At 33.7% G+C, this 16,243-nt stretch overlaps 1 protein-coding gene across 6 annotated transcripts in view; it reads right to left on the minus strand.

Moving 5' to 3' along the window:
- VPS50 (VPS50 subunit of EARP/GARPII complex) overlaps positions 1-16,243 on the minus strand; it is a 133,150-nt gene that overhangs the window by 73,849 nt on the left and 43,058 nt on the right. For all 6 annotated transcript variants that reach the window (XM_072784173.1, XM_072784171.1, XM_072784172.1 and 3 more), the window contains 2 exons: positions 14,853-14,951; positions 13,082-13,222 (listed from right to left, as the gene is read on the minus strand). In XM_072784173.1, the coding sequence (XP_072640274.1) occupies positions 13,082-13,222; positions 14,853-14,951 (240 nt within the window). The remainder of the gene's footprint in view (positions 1-13,081; positions 13,223-14,852; positions 14,952-16,243) is intronic.

Here is a 16,243-nt window from a genome sequence, read left to right on the forward strand (position 1 = left end):
ACTAACATAGCTTCTAATAGCTCAAGGCTGGATCCCTAGGATGACCCTAGTTCCTGTTAAAGTACCTGCCTGAGAAAACTCAAGTCTGCCAAAAGAACTTACTGTCGTTTCAGCTAAGCCCTGAAGATAGGTCCCCTGTCTCCCAGCCTCTGAGGGAGAGAGGGGGCCTAACTTCAAGAAGCCACAGTTAGCAAACCCAGATGGGCTTCACAGGAACTAACCTCCACTTCCTGTTTTCTGTAAGTTTTCATTCTCTGACTTTGAGGCCCATCTCATCCCCTTTCCTTTAAAATGCCCTTGTCACCTCTGTACAAATGGAAGGTGAGCCTGTTTCACACCGGATTCTTTTCCCTGTTTCAACAGTAAACAATGGTTAAAATCTGTCCATACAACTTTAATTAGCATTTGGCTTTATTTATCTTTGACACTCTATATATTCTATTGTCAAGGCTGTGAAAAAGCACCCACTGTCATTCATTGCTGGTGGGAATGATAAATGATCTAAACTTATGGAGGGGAATTTGGCACTGTTTAACAAAATCACATATGTACAATTCCCCTTGACCCAGCAATCCCACTTCTAGGAATTCGTCCTGAAGATACACCTCAAACAATGCAAAAATACATATACACAAGGTTATTCATTGTGAAGGATTATTTATAACTGCAAAATACTGCAATCTATCTAAATGTCCAAACAAGAGACTGGTTGAATAAACTACTGTTCATACACGCAAAAGAGCACTATGCAACTATGAAAAATAATAAGCTGATACACGCATATTTAAATTTTTTAATTAAAACAATTTCTCCTGGAAACCATCTGTTTGTTCTCTATACTTAACAACCTGTTTTTTTAGTTTGTCTCTTTTCTTTCCTTTGCTCATTCTTTTTTGTTTCCTAAATTCCACATAAATTTCTTCTCTGACTGATATATTTCACTTGGCATTATATTCTCTAGCACCATCCAAGGGGGGAAGTGGGTGAGAGGATGGGTGAAATAGGTGAAGGGAACTAAAAGCACACTTATCTTGGGGCACCTGTGCGGCTCAGCTGGTTAAGCACCTGACTCTTGGTTTTGGCTCAGGTCATGAGATCGAGCCCTGCATCAGGCTCTGCGATGGGTGTAGAACCTGCTTAAGATTCTCTCCTCCTCTCTCCTTCTGCCCTCCCCTCTTCCCATGTATGCTCTCTCTCTCCCTCAAAAAAAAAAAAAGAAAAAAGAGTACACTTATCTTGATGAGCACTAAGTAATATATTGAATTGTTGAATCAACATACAATACACCTGAAACTAACATCACACTGTATGTTAATTCTATTGGAATTAAACTTTTTAAAAAAATTTCCCCTTTATACATACATATATGAGAAAGGGAAAAATTTTAACTTCTCTGTGTAAGTTATATATACGATATATATAAAATATATTTAAAATTATACACATAAGAAATAGGAAAAATTTAATGCACATATCTGGTATAACAAAAATAAACAGAGGGAAGATAAACAAGGAAAACACCGTAGTTAGTTACCTTTACAAGGTGGGGTCAGGGATGAAATAATGAAAGAAACATAGGAGGAAGTGACATTTCTCCAAATACACCACATTTGCTATAGGTACGTATTCACAGAAGAATTAGACTGACCATCCAGATTTACACATAGCTTGCAGTAGCTTGCAGAGATTAATATAAAATATTTTTGCTTACTTATGCCATAATTTGAAGTGATTTTTTATGCCTACTTTCCATGTTTACTTTTGTAATTACCACCTATACAATGAACCAGTCTTGATATTTTTCCCCCCTTGGTTTATTTTTATCCCATCATTACATATCTCTTAAAGCACACATGCAATAAAAAACTTGTTACTGATGCACAAGTTCAAGAAAAAGCTAAAGCAGAGGGGAAAAAAAAATCACAAAAAAGTTCTGGGCTGCAACTCAGCAATCATTCACCTGAATAAAGGTATTCTTTTACAAGTCAATTTTTTTCATCTTCATAAACTCAACTTTACATAAATTTATATTTATATTATGCAAATAAATTTAATATAATTATATCCCAACATTCTTTTGGATAGATAAAAGGAAGACAGTGTTAGTCTTATTTCTTCCCAAAGAAAAATTATGACTATACAAATAATTGTTATAGTTCACCAATTAATTTTTATTATACTTGTCACAGTTTAACAAACCAGAAAATTGAATCTTAGAACTACTGCTACCTTCTATTTTCAACCCAGCTACTGTCGAGCTACATTATTTGCCTAGTTATTTGAGGAAAAGGAGGTTTTTTTACTGTTACCTCTTGATGATTTGCTGAAATTTAACGAGTTTGGAAGAGATACAAAGAGATGTATATGTAAATTCCTTTCCAAAAAAGTCAAAATTATTGAAGTTACAGCAAGCTTTTTTTCACCAAATAGTTCCAAGTGTAAACATTCACAAATCTAGCTAAACCACTGCACATGCCTAAAAAGTCTTCCAAAAGAATCCAAATTTTATTATCTTCACAAATATGTTCATATGTACAAACCTAAGACTATGACATACTGAGCACCAAATAACAAGATGACTCTTGCCTAAATTTATACTCTAAAATATAAACAAATGTAGAGATTCATTGTACTAAATACATATACAGTATATAGTTTAAGGAAAGAGGGCAAGGTAGAATAGATAAAAAGATATCATTTTTGATACATTTAAGCCTGGATATGTTAATTTCTGCATTTGAAGACAATGCTGGCAATAAGTTAAAAGTGTCATTTCATTTTAAAACTAGACTCCAAAACCGCTTTCCAGTATACCATATAACCAACTGGCATCAACTCTAATTGCAACAAATGATTGTTATGCTTTTAACACCTTATTACTAAAATCATTTCAAGTAGTGTTCTCTCATTAATTTATGAAAATCACCTCTAAATTTCAAGTAGAGAATCTTATCACACAGACATAGGTGAATCACAACTATAACAAAAGAAATTTAAGGAAAACAGCAAATAAACAAATAACTGCATAAATAATCAAAAAATAAAAGGCAGGCCAAGAAGAGAATTTTGAGTGTCCTAATTAACAGCCCATCAAACTTCTACTCAGACATTTATTCTTCTTCACACCAGCAGGGCATAATAGAAAAAAGGCTAGAGAAGAGCTGTCTGGTTCAGTCAGCTGTCTGGTTCCACAATTTAGTGGTCATATGTCCTCAAACAACAAACCACTCAGGACTGAAGTTTCACCTTTCATAAAACAGTGTTAGAGATTACTGGCTCTGCCTACCTTGCCACTAGTTTAATCCATCCACCAATCACTAAATACTAACATTTCATCACAGTTCAAGTCTCAATTAAGGGAGGATTTATTTAGAATAAGACCAGGAATACTGAAGGCAGAGGAGTGCCATATTGCAATTCCAGTTCCATGTTTGTATTACCTATCAGTAGTAGCAATGAAAGTCTTCAACTGGTCAATTTAGAAAATATTCACAAAGAGACACCCCAAAGAACTAAAATAACATGTCCTTAAATTGTTTTAAAAATTAAGAATATATTGGGAATATATAGGAAGTAGAAATTTAATTATCAAATATTACGGTGTTCTAGAGCTATTCTCCACTGCCATTCTTTGCTGAAAGCTAGTAGTATCAATTTATTCAGCAAAAGTTGTGAAGTGAGGGGAAAAGTCGGCTAAAAGTAACATTTTGCACCTTCCATTTCTGCTATTTAACCATCTCAACCTACCTACCTGGTCAAAATTTAAATCATAAAATCAGCTTAGTAAAACCAGCAACATCTTAGCCTTAATTATAAACAATAAGTAAGAATATAGAGGCTATTTTCAAAAAATGTGAAATGAATACAAGCAGCCTTTCCCAATTTGAAGCACACAATGAAAAAAAAATGCCACCTTTTAAAAGTGGATTAAGTGCAAAGCTAAGTGTTTCATATGAAAAAAGGAGGCTGCTAGATTTAGTTTTTTAATTCTTACTAATTTACTTTTACCCTGATCAGAAATCTCTATTACCAAAAAAAAAAAAAAAAAAAAAAAAAGAAATCTCTATTACCAAATACCTAAAAAAATTTCAGGAAGATGATTTTTATGTTAAAACGTCAAAATAAAAATTCTTAGGAGTATCCTTAAGGTATTTTTTGTTCTTGCTTCACTTAGATTTAACACTCTAATCACATCCTGACAAACATAAAGGGAACAGATGTCTTGGCATCCACACAGAGACCCAAAACTCCCAGGGCTGCCATCCCCCATCCCCAACTTCATATACACACTGATAGATGGATTTCAAAAAACAACAAAGAGTTAGCATTATCTTCAGATGAATGCTGTTAGCACTGTGAATGATGTAGAAGAAGCTGGTGGGGAGGACCACGGCTTGTCTGGGAGGCTTCAGGAAGTATGCTGCAGATCCAAACAGCACTAGGCCCAGGAGCTAGAAACACTTCTGGGGAGGCTGAACTCTGGACCTAAGAAAGTGGCTGAGCCAAGCAATTACAAGATCTCTCCAACCTCTAATTACGTCTATTAAAGGCCAAGCTGTATAAAATTGAACATCATCAGTACTTTCTAGCCATTGGAAGCCAGAGACGTGCACAGTATAGTGGAACAGATAGCACACTTTTGGGCTTAGGGCCCAACTTTGTGACTTACTTGGTCATGATGCTGTAATATCACTTCATTCATCTAGACACCCCTAGGGATGAAACAAATAACCTACATTCTCTCTGAAGCTTTAAACACTATGACTCTCCAAAGACAACAATTATACATATGCTATAGCACAACTTTCCTTGTACCAAACTGGATTCATTCATGATATAAAAACACAAATATATCATGGTGAGAAAATAGTCACTCCCATCTCCCAGGCATTTTATCATTAATACTATAATTGTATATACCCATTAAATCATATTTTCTGTATGATATAAGTGATGCTAACTTGGAACCAACTAACTAGCATCTTTTTTAAATTGTAAAACAGAAGGGTTGCCTTTAAACGATTCTCATGTTTTTCGAATTGCTGTTAAATATGGCCTGAATCAAATTAGACATCTTAATACAAATAAAACAAGCAAAGCAGGTATAATTAGAATACATAATTTATTTTTCAAAATTACAGGTGATAAAATGCTGTGAACCTCTAAGCTGAGATTAGCACCCAAAAAAGGGACAGTATTTAAATGTAAGAACACTATCAAATTAAAAATAGGGTTTCTTGACAGATCTCAAGAATGGCTATCAGTAAATTATTTTTTGTTTCTGCTGGCAGTGCATGCCATGCTCTAAAAACAGGTTGGTTCTTTAGCATCTATTCCCAACCCTCCCCCAACAACACACACACACACAATTCGCCCAGGAGTCTACATTACACTGACAGATTCTTCGACTTGGACAGCCCAGAGGCCTTGCCACACAAGTGACCAGAAAACCCTTTCATTTCCAGCCAAAGAGGGAAGACTGGCTACCCAGATAACTACAGCCCAAAACGTGCACTCCAGGGGCACTCACAGTCCCAGATAACACTGTAAACAACTAAATCTTCAATATTGAAAATCCAGTTAAACCAAGCTGGACAACCTATGGTTGCTTTTCCTGCTCTATGCTCTACTTTTCTCATGCCATTGCTCAGGATAGTACCTTACTATCCCTTGGACCCAGCCATATACATTGTGCCTATTGAAATCTAAGACCTAGCTCAAAACTTGCAACCTCCTAACAATAAGATAGTTTTGCCTTCCTTAGATCCCTTAAAAAAAGGTGTTGACCCCAATGACACTTTATGCTGTTTGAACTTTTCTTATCCTACCTCTGACCAAAATTAATGTTGACACCTTACTGGGTTATATATTCTGTAAAACCGTATCTATACTTGTTGAACTGAACTGATTACTTGATTAACAAAGCTGAGTAATGATAAGGGAACTGGTTTATACTTAGCAAGTCAGAGTATTAAGAAAATGGAGCGTTGTGTCTTATGCCTGCATCCATGAAAGGGTAACAGGCTAGCTTGTCAGTTTGTAAGGAGGATGAAATTTCAGAACCTTCATGGTTCTTGACAATTCAGAGAATAAATAGCATGGAACATTTTTCCTTACCTGTCTTTTGATATTAAGTTTGAGTTTTTAAAAATTAGTAAAGCTTAGTTTTTATTTTATCTTAAATATATAGAAATCAATATATATTCATATGTAAGAAAATATAGGAGTCGTGATGGTACAAATATGTGATAATAAATCTGACAGCTTTATTCTTTGGAGTATTTTAAAACAGACCTGCGGAAGCCACTCAAGGAAATGTATAATATTACTCTTCTAACTGAAAAGACTTCTCTCTTTGACCAAATGTTCAAATATGTACTTTCCAATGAGAGAAATATCTACTCACCTATCCAACAAATCAACCAAATTAACCCCAACAATCAATTAAATATCCCAGTTTAATTTCTTCCACATCCTAAATATGCCTGTGTGATAAACAACATAAATTATTCTTGATATGCTACCTTCTGGTATCTGACAATTAAGCTAATAAATACAAAATAATCAGCATTCATGAATATAGGGAAAGGGATAAAAGCAGACATCACTGATGGGGAGTATAAATTGAAACACTTTCTAGAGGGCAACTTTGGAAAAAATGAACCAAAAACCTTATAAATGCAAAGCCTTTGACAATGCAATTTCATTTCTTACCCTCAATAATGAAAGATGTGTGCAAAGATTTAGCTTTAAGAATATTTACTACAGTGTTGTTCATAATGACAAAAGCTAGAAATAAAACAAATATCTAAGAATAGAAAACTGGTTAATTAATCCAGAAGATCTTACACTGAAATATTGTCAAGCTCTTAAAAGTTATGCAGGTAGCATATTTACTTATATGAAAAATTATTTATAACATAGAAAGTGGGGGAAAATGTTATAAAACTGTTTGTACAGCATAATCCTACTTTTAAAAGTTATTCACTTACGTACACATTAAAAGAACCAGTTTTGCATGCATAAATAATTTTTATTTTCTTCTTTTTGCTTATGTATATTTTTCTATTAATGTTTTACTTCTATGATTTCAAATATGTATATTTTTAAAAGTAAACATGTTAATTAATGATTGCTTAATTTGAGCAACTACTTATATAATCTACATTCTAACTCTATAAAGACTCTAAGTAATGTAATAACATATAAATACCAGACTATTTTAAGTCAGAAAACAGCAAAAGAATAACGAGACAGTTACAGAGTTACAGAGAAGCAAAAACATGCTTAGCTGATGAGAAAAAACATATTCTTCATAACAGAAAATGTTCTGAGAATTTGGGAATAGAAACATGTTTTTTGCTAAAAAGAGGAATTTGTCTTTAGGTTTCTATATGAACATCAAAATAAACGGTATGTTCAAAGGAGATCTTACTAAAGATATTTACTAACCATCAAAGAAACTGACACTGAATTATAATTCAATATCAAGATATTATTTATAATAAAATTTTTAAAGCCTAGAAGAATGAAACATTAAACCAGTCTTCAGTTTGTCTTTCTATGATGTATGCACATAAACCATTTGCAAAAGTACATGGCAGAAGAGCAACTGGGTGGCTCAGTCGGTTAAGCATCTTTATTTCAGCTCAGGTCATGATCTTAGCGTTATGAGATGGAGCCAAGAGTTAGGCTCCATGCTCAGCTCAGTCTGATTGAGAGTCTCTCTCTCTCTGCCCCTCCTACCCCACTCTCTCTCTCAAATAAATAAATAGAAACTTTAGAAAAAGTACACAGTACACAGAAGGTACACAATGTTGGTTCTCTTTCCCTCATACTTAAATTTGAAATGTGTCAACACTATACCAATTAGTCTGAGACAAAGAGGACAAACCAATTTACTCAAGAAACATTTACTAAATACCTCCAGTGTGCCAGACTCTGAGAAAACACATACTGAAGGGCACCTCGGTGGCTCAGTGGTTAGCATCTGCCTGTGGATCCCAAGATCCTGGGATCAAATCCCACATCAGGCTCCCCCTAGGGAGTCTGCTTCTCCCTCTGCCTATGTCTCTGCCTCTCTCTTTGTGTGACTCTCATGAATAAATGAATCTTTAAAAAAAAAGACACACACATACTGAAATTATTTCATAAAGTTTAAAAAAAAAACAAAACTCAATTTTTCACCAAAGTATTACTACATTATCAAGTTCATTTCAAAAACAGAACTCAAAACTCATTACGCTCATTTGGAAATGAAAAATTTTAAGTGGTTGGGAAAATTTCAACCAGCTTTAGCCAGCTCTATTATCATAAATTTAATCAATAACATCCTAATTAACATCTTAGTATAAGCTTCCCAGGGAAATCCAACAGCCTGCCAAAGAAGGTTGTAAAAAAAAATGTTTTAAATTGATGCATAGTTCATAAACTTTCAAAAAATCTACAAAAAGTTTCTCTACAACATCACTAAATAAAGAGCATCCACTTGATGTCTATAAATCTCTCCACAGACTGGTATAAACATTAAAGGTACATCTATGCAAATACTATCACAAACAAGGCTTAATTTTTTTCAGTAAATAAACCTTTACATTGGCCCTTTCCAGAAATGAATGAGGTTTGATTCTCATTTGAAAATTTTGCTAAGTATCAGAATTTGAGCTTCAAAATAATGTACACATTTTTAAAAGAGCCTAAATTACTGATCTAACAGCTGTAAGCCAATACATTCAAGAAAAACAGGAAAACCAGACTAAAAGATAAACTATAAAAAGAAAAATTGTGTTTCTAATTAAATCATTCAGAAAACATTGTTTGGTAAAGAAAGAGAAGTAAGTACATTCAATAACAAAATAATTTCAATAAGCTCAAAGCCAACTAAGCTTTTAAACTCAGAGCAATGGCTGACAGGATACAAATGGCAGAAATGTCATAACAGGATAGGATGCTGATGGTCTTAAGAACTCTGAAGTTCTCCGTTTACCAGAGTAAATAGAAACAGAACCCTAATTTTGTCCCAGATTTCTTTGTAAAGGGATATCAAAAAATTTTAGTTCAATTTCATTCTAGCCCATTTAGTAATAGACAGATATGAGTGGTTTTTAAAAATACTATGAACAGGGACAAGCAGATGATTAGATCTCTTCATTTCCAATCTCTTTCCATTTAAAGGAAACACAATTGTTCCCTGTTTATAGGAACTCCATTCCTTTCAACTCTGATCAGTATATTATTTCATGTACTTCAGTTTTTAAAAATATTTTATTTATTTATTTGAGAGAGAAAGAAGAGCGCTTGAGAGCACATGCAGGGGAGCAGTGACAGAGAGAGAAGCAGACTCCCTGCTGAACTGGGAGCCCAACTCAGGGCTTGATCTCAGGACCCCGGGATCATGACCTGAGCCAAAGGCAGATGCTTAACCAACTGAGCCACCCAGGTGCCCCTTATGTATTTCATTTTTTAATGTTATATTTAAACTCTGTGATTAAGGACTTCCTTCAAAATACTACTATTATACAAAGAAAACCAACTGCTCAAATGCCTGAACTCTTTCTTCTCATTTCTAAGATCTACCAGTCAACATCTTATACACATCTCCGGAGGACTCTGTTCTTACCTGACATTCCATTGTCAGATATACTCTTCCACTAGCACCACCTCAGTAAGTATTATCAGTTACTTTTAATCAGGGCTAAAATGATTCCCAATTGCTATGTATTGAAAAACCAAGAACCTTACATTCTAATTAAAGACTCCTTCACAAATCATCTCCCTTGCCTGAACTGTGCCATTCCAGATCCTTTATATGTGATCTCAATAGGAAAACATATTTAAATTTCCTTTCATTAGTTTATTAAATTTCTAAGGGTTGCTTCCATTTTTCCTCTCCTGAGACAGTCACCTCCATTTATAGAACTCAGTTACTAAAAGTCCACATCTTTTCATCAATCTAACTGATTGATAGATAGATTTAGATAGATAGATAGATAGATAGATAGATAGATAGATAGATAGATGATAGATAGATAGATAAATAGATAAAATGAGAAATAATTATTCCTAATTTTCCCTGGCTTAAACATGTCAAATTTGGGACACCTGAGTGGCTCAGTGGTTGAGCGCCTGCGTTTGGCTCAGGTTGTGATCCTGGTGTCTGGCGATAGAGTCCTACCTACATCAGGTTCCTGCATGGAGCCTGCTTCTCCCTCTGCCTATGTCTCTGCCTCTGTGTGTCTCTCATGAATAAATAAATAGAATCATAGATAGATAGATAGATAGATAGATAGATAGATAGATAGATGATAGATAGATAGATAGATCAAACAGAATTCAGTATTACAAAACAAATGAAAACTTGTTAGGTTTCAGAGTTATCCATATCCCTGTCTGCTTGTAGCAACACTGATGTAAATACTTCTAAGAGGCTCAGGGTAATTTCTGAACTTCTTTGATTTTTTATTGAGAATCATTCCAAAGAAAATGGGCCACCTTAAAATGTATCACACTCTTCACTTCATTATTGTACTCCTCTGAGTCTGTTCTTTCAACATAGTCTACCATACCTAATTCTGTTTATACCCTTTCCTCAAATGAAATTCCTTCATGAAGCCATCAATATTTGCTACTATTCTTACCACTTCAAAACTCCTTCAACACATATCTTAGCACAGCTTGAAATGTAAACCAGAAGTGTACGACTATATTGGATGAATAATAACATATGTGCCAGCTGTTCGGGGGGGCAAGGGTGTTCTATGACTAAGCTCTAATATACCAATAAATCACTTGTTTCCTTAATTTAATTATATATACCTCACCACTATCACACATAGATGGATAATATTATAAAGAATTACCAGATGTTTCTTGGAGTCCTTTTAACAAACATTAACTCAAAATAAAATTAAGAAAGATAAGCCCCTTGTTATCTGATAATTTAAATATACACAGCTACTTCAAAAGTCAACTTTGAGAAAAAGTGAAAAATTTTTTAAAAAGCTATGATGAACACTTTAAGCACAAATTTTTGTTCATAAACATTTATAAGTTAGGTACAACTTTTAGTTTTGTGTTAAGTAAATGTATAGAGGATTTTCTCAAGAAGCAGAAGTACAAATATGTCTATGATTTTTAAAAATATATAAAAGTTTAATGGTAACCAAGTACACGATGCATATACACAAACACACACAAGATTTAACCAAAGACGACTGAAAGACACAAGCCTAATTAGTTTAAAATGTTTGTTTTAGGGATCCCTAGGTGGCGCAGCGGTTTGGCGCCTGCCTTTGGCCTAGGGCGCGATCCTGGAGACCCGGGATCGAATCCCACATCGGGCTCCCGGTGCATGGAGCCTGCTTCTCCCTCTGCCTGTGTCTCTGCCTCTCTCTCTCTCTCTCAATCTCTGTGACTATCATAAATAAATAAAAATTAAAAAAAAAAAATGTTTGTTTTAATTATTGAAAGTTATTTTCTGCTGTAACAGAGAAATCACTACCTTGTAATAAATTGCTTTACCATTTAAATCATCTCTTCAGCACAACACTAAAAGAATCAAAAAATGAAATTGATTGCTTGTATATTTAATTTAAATATGCTATCAACCTAAAAAAATATATGAATAAGATAAACAACACATTTCAAAATCACTGAAATTTAACAAATGATGGCTGTACTTAAAACTGGATATTTAAAAATGTAATTATGCAACTATATCACACATTAAGTTAACAATTATTGTATTTGTGACAGTCCTCAGGATTTATGAAATGATTTTTAAAAATTTTAGCTATATTAACAACCATCCACTGCTATTATTAACTTAATCCATAATCTATCATATATAATCATATCCTCCTGGAATATTTGCTGTAGCTCAAATAAGATTTCTCCAGTTTCCAATGAACATGTAACTTTTTGATAAATTCACTAAAGAATGAAGATTAGCTTAATTTTATACTAACTCCTGGACATAATTACAGTAGAGAATAGATATCTACCTTCTAGAACTGTTATTTTCCAAGTAGATTTTATAAATAATTCAAGAATCCTCCAGTGAGAGATACAAAACATTCTTGAACTAGAAGTAGAGACCAAGGTCAACAATGACCTCCACGTTGTTAATTCTGTTATATCACCTTATACAGACTCTCAGAAACATCTGACATAGGTTTACAGTCAATTCTTATGGAAATACTGCCTTCTGTAGGCTGATCCACCACCTCTTAGTTTTTCTCCCACACAGCTAGCTATTTTTTCTCATATCCTTCTAACTGGTCTCTCCTCCCTACCTAATCTCTGAACATCACAAGGCCTAAGGGCCTCAAGGTCCTTTATCTACACTCAATCTTCTTACCAAATATCATGGCTTTAAGTACAATTATATTCCGATGACTCTATAACTTCAGCTCTCATCTCCGTAAGTTCTTTTATCCAACTGCCTCCTGAACAAGTTCCCTTGAATGCTAATAGGTATGAAACAGAATTCATGACTTTTCACTACAAATCAGTCTTCCTTGTAAATACAAATGACACCACTCACTGTTCTCCCAGTTGTTCATCATTCTCTTTTTCTCACACCCTCCATCAATCCATCAGCAGGACCAATTTTAAAACAGAGCCCAACTCAGTTCACTTCTCACCTGTGGTTATATTTCCTATAGACGCCTGTTTCTTTAAGGATGAAAAGAAATTGGTTACAGCACCTATACACACAGAAAGGCTGATTGAAAGTGTATACAGGAAACCAGCTAAGATGATTGCTTAGAAGTACCCTACATACAATCACAGAAGAGAATTAAAAACCTGAGAGAAAAGAGTAAAAGAAGCTATGACAGAGTAAAGAGTCCATTTAGAAGCAACTGCACTCCATAAATCTGTACCATCTCATCTACCTTTACCATTTGTGTGACTGAATCTCCCATTATGAGAAAAAGAACAATATGGGAGAAAAAAAAATTTTGGCAAACATTTCTTATTATTTTAGTAGCATCTTCAAATAGCATGTGCTATGAAAAATGGAATATGAATTTAAAAACTAAAAGAGAGGCAATATGAATAGAATTAAGTTGCTACATACTGTACAGAGATCCTTATACTGCAGCTTTTGGAATTTTGTATCTGTGTTTCCTGAACATAGCTCCACATAACCAAGAACAACTTGAAATACAGTATTATGAATGGCTTGAGTAAAGTGCATGTGAAGTTGATCCATTGCTGTCTGTGGAAAGAAAAAACACACACAACATAATTTTATGTTATTAAAATAGGTAAATTTCAATGGATTTGAAAAATACAGGAAAAATCTTTATCAATTATAGATACAGCACAAAAATCAATACTATTCATTAAATTATAATTGTACTGTTATTTGCAAATAATCCCTTCAAATAACCACATTATATCCCTAAAAATAAATCTTCATGGTGAACACTGGTCTGTTGCTTTGTGTTTATGACTGGTACCCATCCTGCCCTTTTCTAGACATGTCATGCATAATCACATCTTTGGAACCCCTCTGCCATCATTCCCTTACATTGTTCAGGATGTTTCTCAATGGTTACCTTCTCAGAGAACCCTTTCCTAACTATCCTATATAAATAAGTACTTTTTATGACTTGGTCCACTTACCTGATATGTATTTCTTTATAGCACTTATTGCAACCCAACCTCTTGTCCATTTCTTTCTTTTTTTTTTTTTAAGATTTTATTTACTTATTCATGAGAGAAACAGAGAGAGGCAGAGACACAGGCAGAGGGATAAGCAGGCTCCATGTAGGAAGCCCAACGTGGGATTCGATCCCAGGTCTCCAGGATCACACCCTGGGCCAAAGGCGGTGCTAAACCGCTGAGCCACCCCGGCTGCCCCATTTATTTCTTTAACGTTTGCTTCCCTTACTAGAAGATAAGATAGATGAGGGCCCATATTGAGGTGCCTGGAGCAAGGCACACATTAGGTGATAATAAATATTTAATAAGTATAAGAATTAGTCTAATAAAGGTAATTAGAAGTTACAATCATATTCTCAAGGGTCCTTAAACATGTCCAAAATGACCAAGAGTCTATCTTCTTGTAATTTTTCCAGGCAACAAATTTCTTTATTCAGTTTTTAAAAGTAAACGAAGTTTCAATGGTTTGGTAAATTCTTAGATCTCCTTCTAAGGTAGGAGACCATTTAAAGGAAGAAAACATTTACATCTATCCTGTTTAGCTGTTTTATAGATAAATGTATAATCCTGTATATGCAGAAGGTATACTTAACTTTCAAACAGTGACACTTGTGGCAGATTTTTCAAGGAAAGGAAGCCCTTGAGCAGTAAGAGTAGGTAAACCTATACAACATGGGAATAGTGAGGACATTTGGAGAATAAGAGAATCCTTTGAAAAATCTGATAAATGAAATGGACCTTTTTTATAAATAAACATACACAATATACACAAGCTGACCTATCACTTGGAGGAAACCATGCCGGCCTATCTAGGAACCATGAAGCTTCAAATTAAGAAATTCTCACCGAGGACCAAGAGCTGAGGTAAAAACGTACACATCCTCTCCAAAATGAATCCTCATCTAATACACTTAAAAAAAAAAAAAAAAAAACCTACCTAAAAGTGTGAAATTATTAAACCTGACAAACACTTCATAGCTCAAAACAAACTTCTGTAATGTGTCAATCATAGTCCATATACTGAGACTATGTGAATCTATATTAATATGGCATTAAAATGTACTTTGTTAAATGAAACTTTTTAAGGATGCTACATTAGTAATACTCAGATCTGAGCATTCATAAAGATCAACAGATTCCCAATTAAAAAAAAAAAAAGCAAACATTCTTTCAAAACTAACCTGTGTTTTTCCAAGAAGTCGATAAGCTTGTTGAACCTTAGTGTAATGGTTAATGTCAAAATTCTTACAGATTTTGGAAAGAGCTACATCCAACTGTTCCTATGGAATTAAGAGAGAAGGCAAGAGGCAGTTAAGGAATTATGTATTCAAGGCAATGAGAAGAAACTGTTGAGACTAATTTGTCACTTTTAATTAATATCTAAAGACATTTACTCTCACACTAGACTTAACAGTCAAAAACAAATTTAAATAAAAATAGATTATAATTCTCATGTATTACCAACTATAATCAGATTTACTAAGATGTTATTAATATATGAGTATCTAAAGACCCATGCCTGTGTTTCAAGGGACACAGAATAATAGTTACTAATGGAATTTTATTTTTTATTTTTACTTTATGTTTCCTCAAGCATCTGCTAAAATCTTACAACTATATGAACTGAATTTGTAGGACTACTAAAAAATAATAATAGCCCTTCTATAATCACTGAAAAGTAATTCACAATGATACTACATTGACCTTATATGTCTAAGTGCATATGCACCAACTTTGTTTAAGGATTTCTATTTCAACTATTTCATTTCAAAATAATGATTCTCTACATAAGCACCAACTTTGTTTAAGGATTTCTATTTCAACTATTTCATTTCAAAATAATGATTCTCTACATAAGCACAGAATAATATTGTATATTGAGAATAAAGAAGTACTGAGCTTTCAAAAGAAAGTCTTCAATATTCAAGTGTTTATTTACTTAAGGGATTTTCAAAGCATTATCTTTATCAAATAAATTGTCATTCTCACAATCAGTAAATAATTGCATTTATGATGAAAAACTACTTTCACAAAAGGTCATTTGAAAGTCCAACTTCAATTTTTATAAGTATTCTCATCTAGAAAATTATAAAATATTAGAAAATAACAAATAATTATTACATTTATTAGAATTAATACTCTGCTTTTCAAAGATTGCCAAGGAAAGAGATGAACTGTGAATAAATGCAGGAGGAAAGCAAGACTTCCTGCTCATAATGACATATCTTTTCCTTTCCATTTATTAGAAGGTTTAGGAATTTAGGAAGGTTCATTGGCCAAGAATCATTTTTAAACAAATTAGCTCACTGAACTAAAAAAGTTAATAATCAAAAAATAATCAATACATGGTAAATGTTTTGGCTATAATTTACATGAAAATATATGTATGACTAACAGTTTGGGGATCTTTCTGGATATGGTGTTTTTAGAAACAACATGCCATTTTCAGATCGCATAACTCCAAAAGTATTACTGAGTTTATAAGTAGATTAACATTAACTTGATCATGCACAGATATCCCAAATAAAAAACAATAAAGTGCTGTGATCTATAACACTGGTGATAACACAAA

The sequence above is a fragment of the Canis lupus genome, chromosome 18, assembly GCF_048164855.1.
Source record: "Canis lupus baileyi chromosome 18, mCanLup2.hap1, whole genome shotgun sequence".
NCBI lineage: Eukaryota > Metazoa > Chordata > Mammalia > Carnivora > Canidae > Canis > Canis lupus.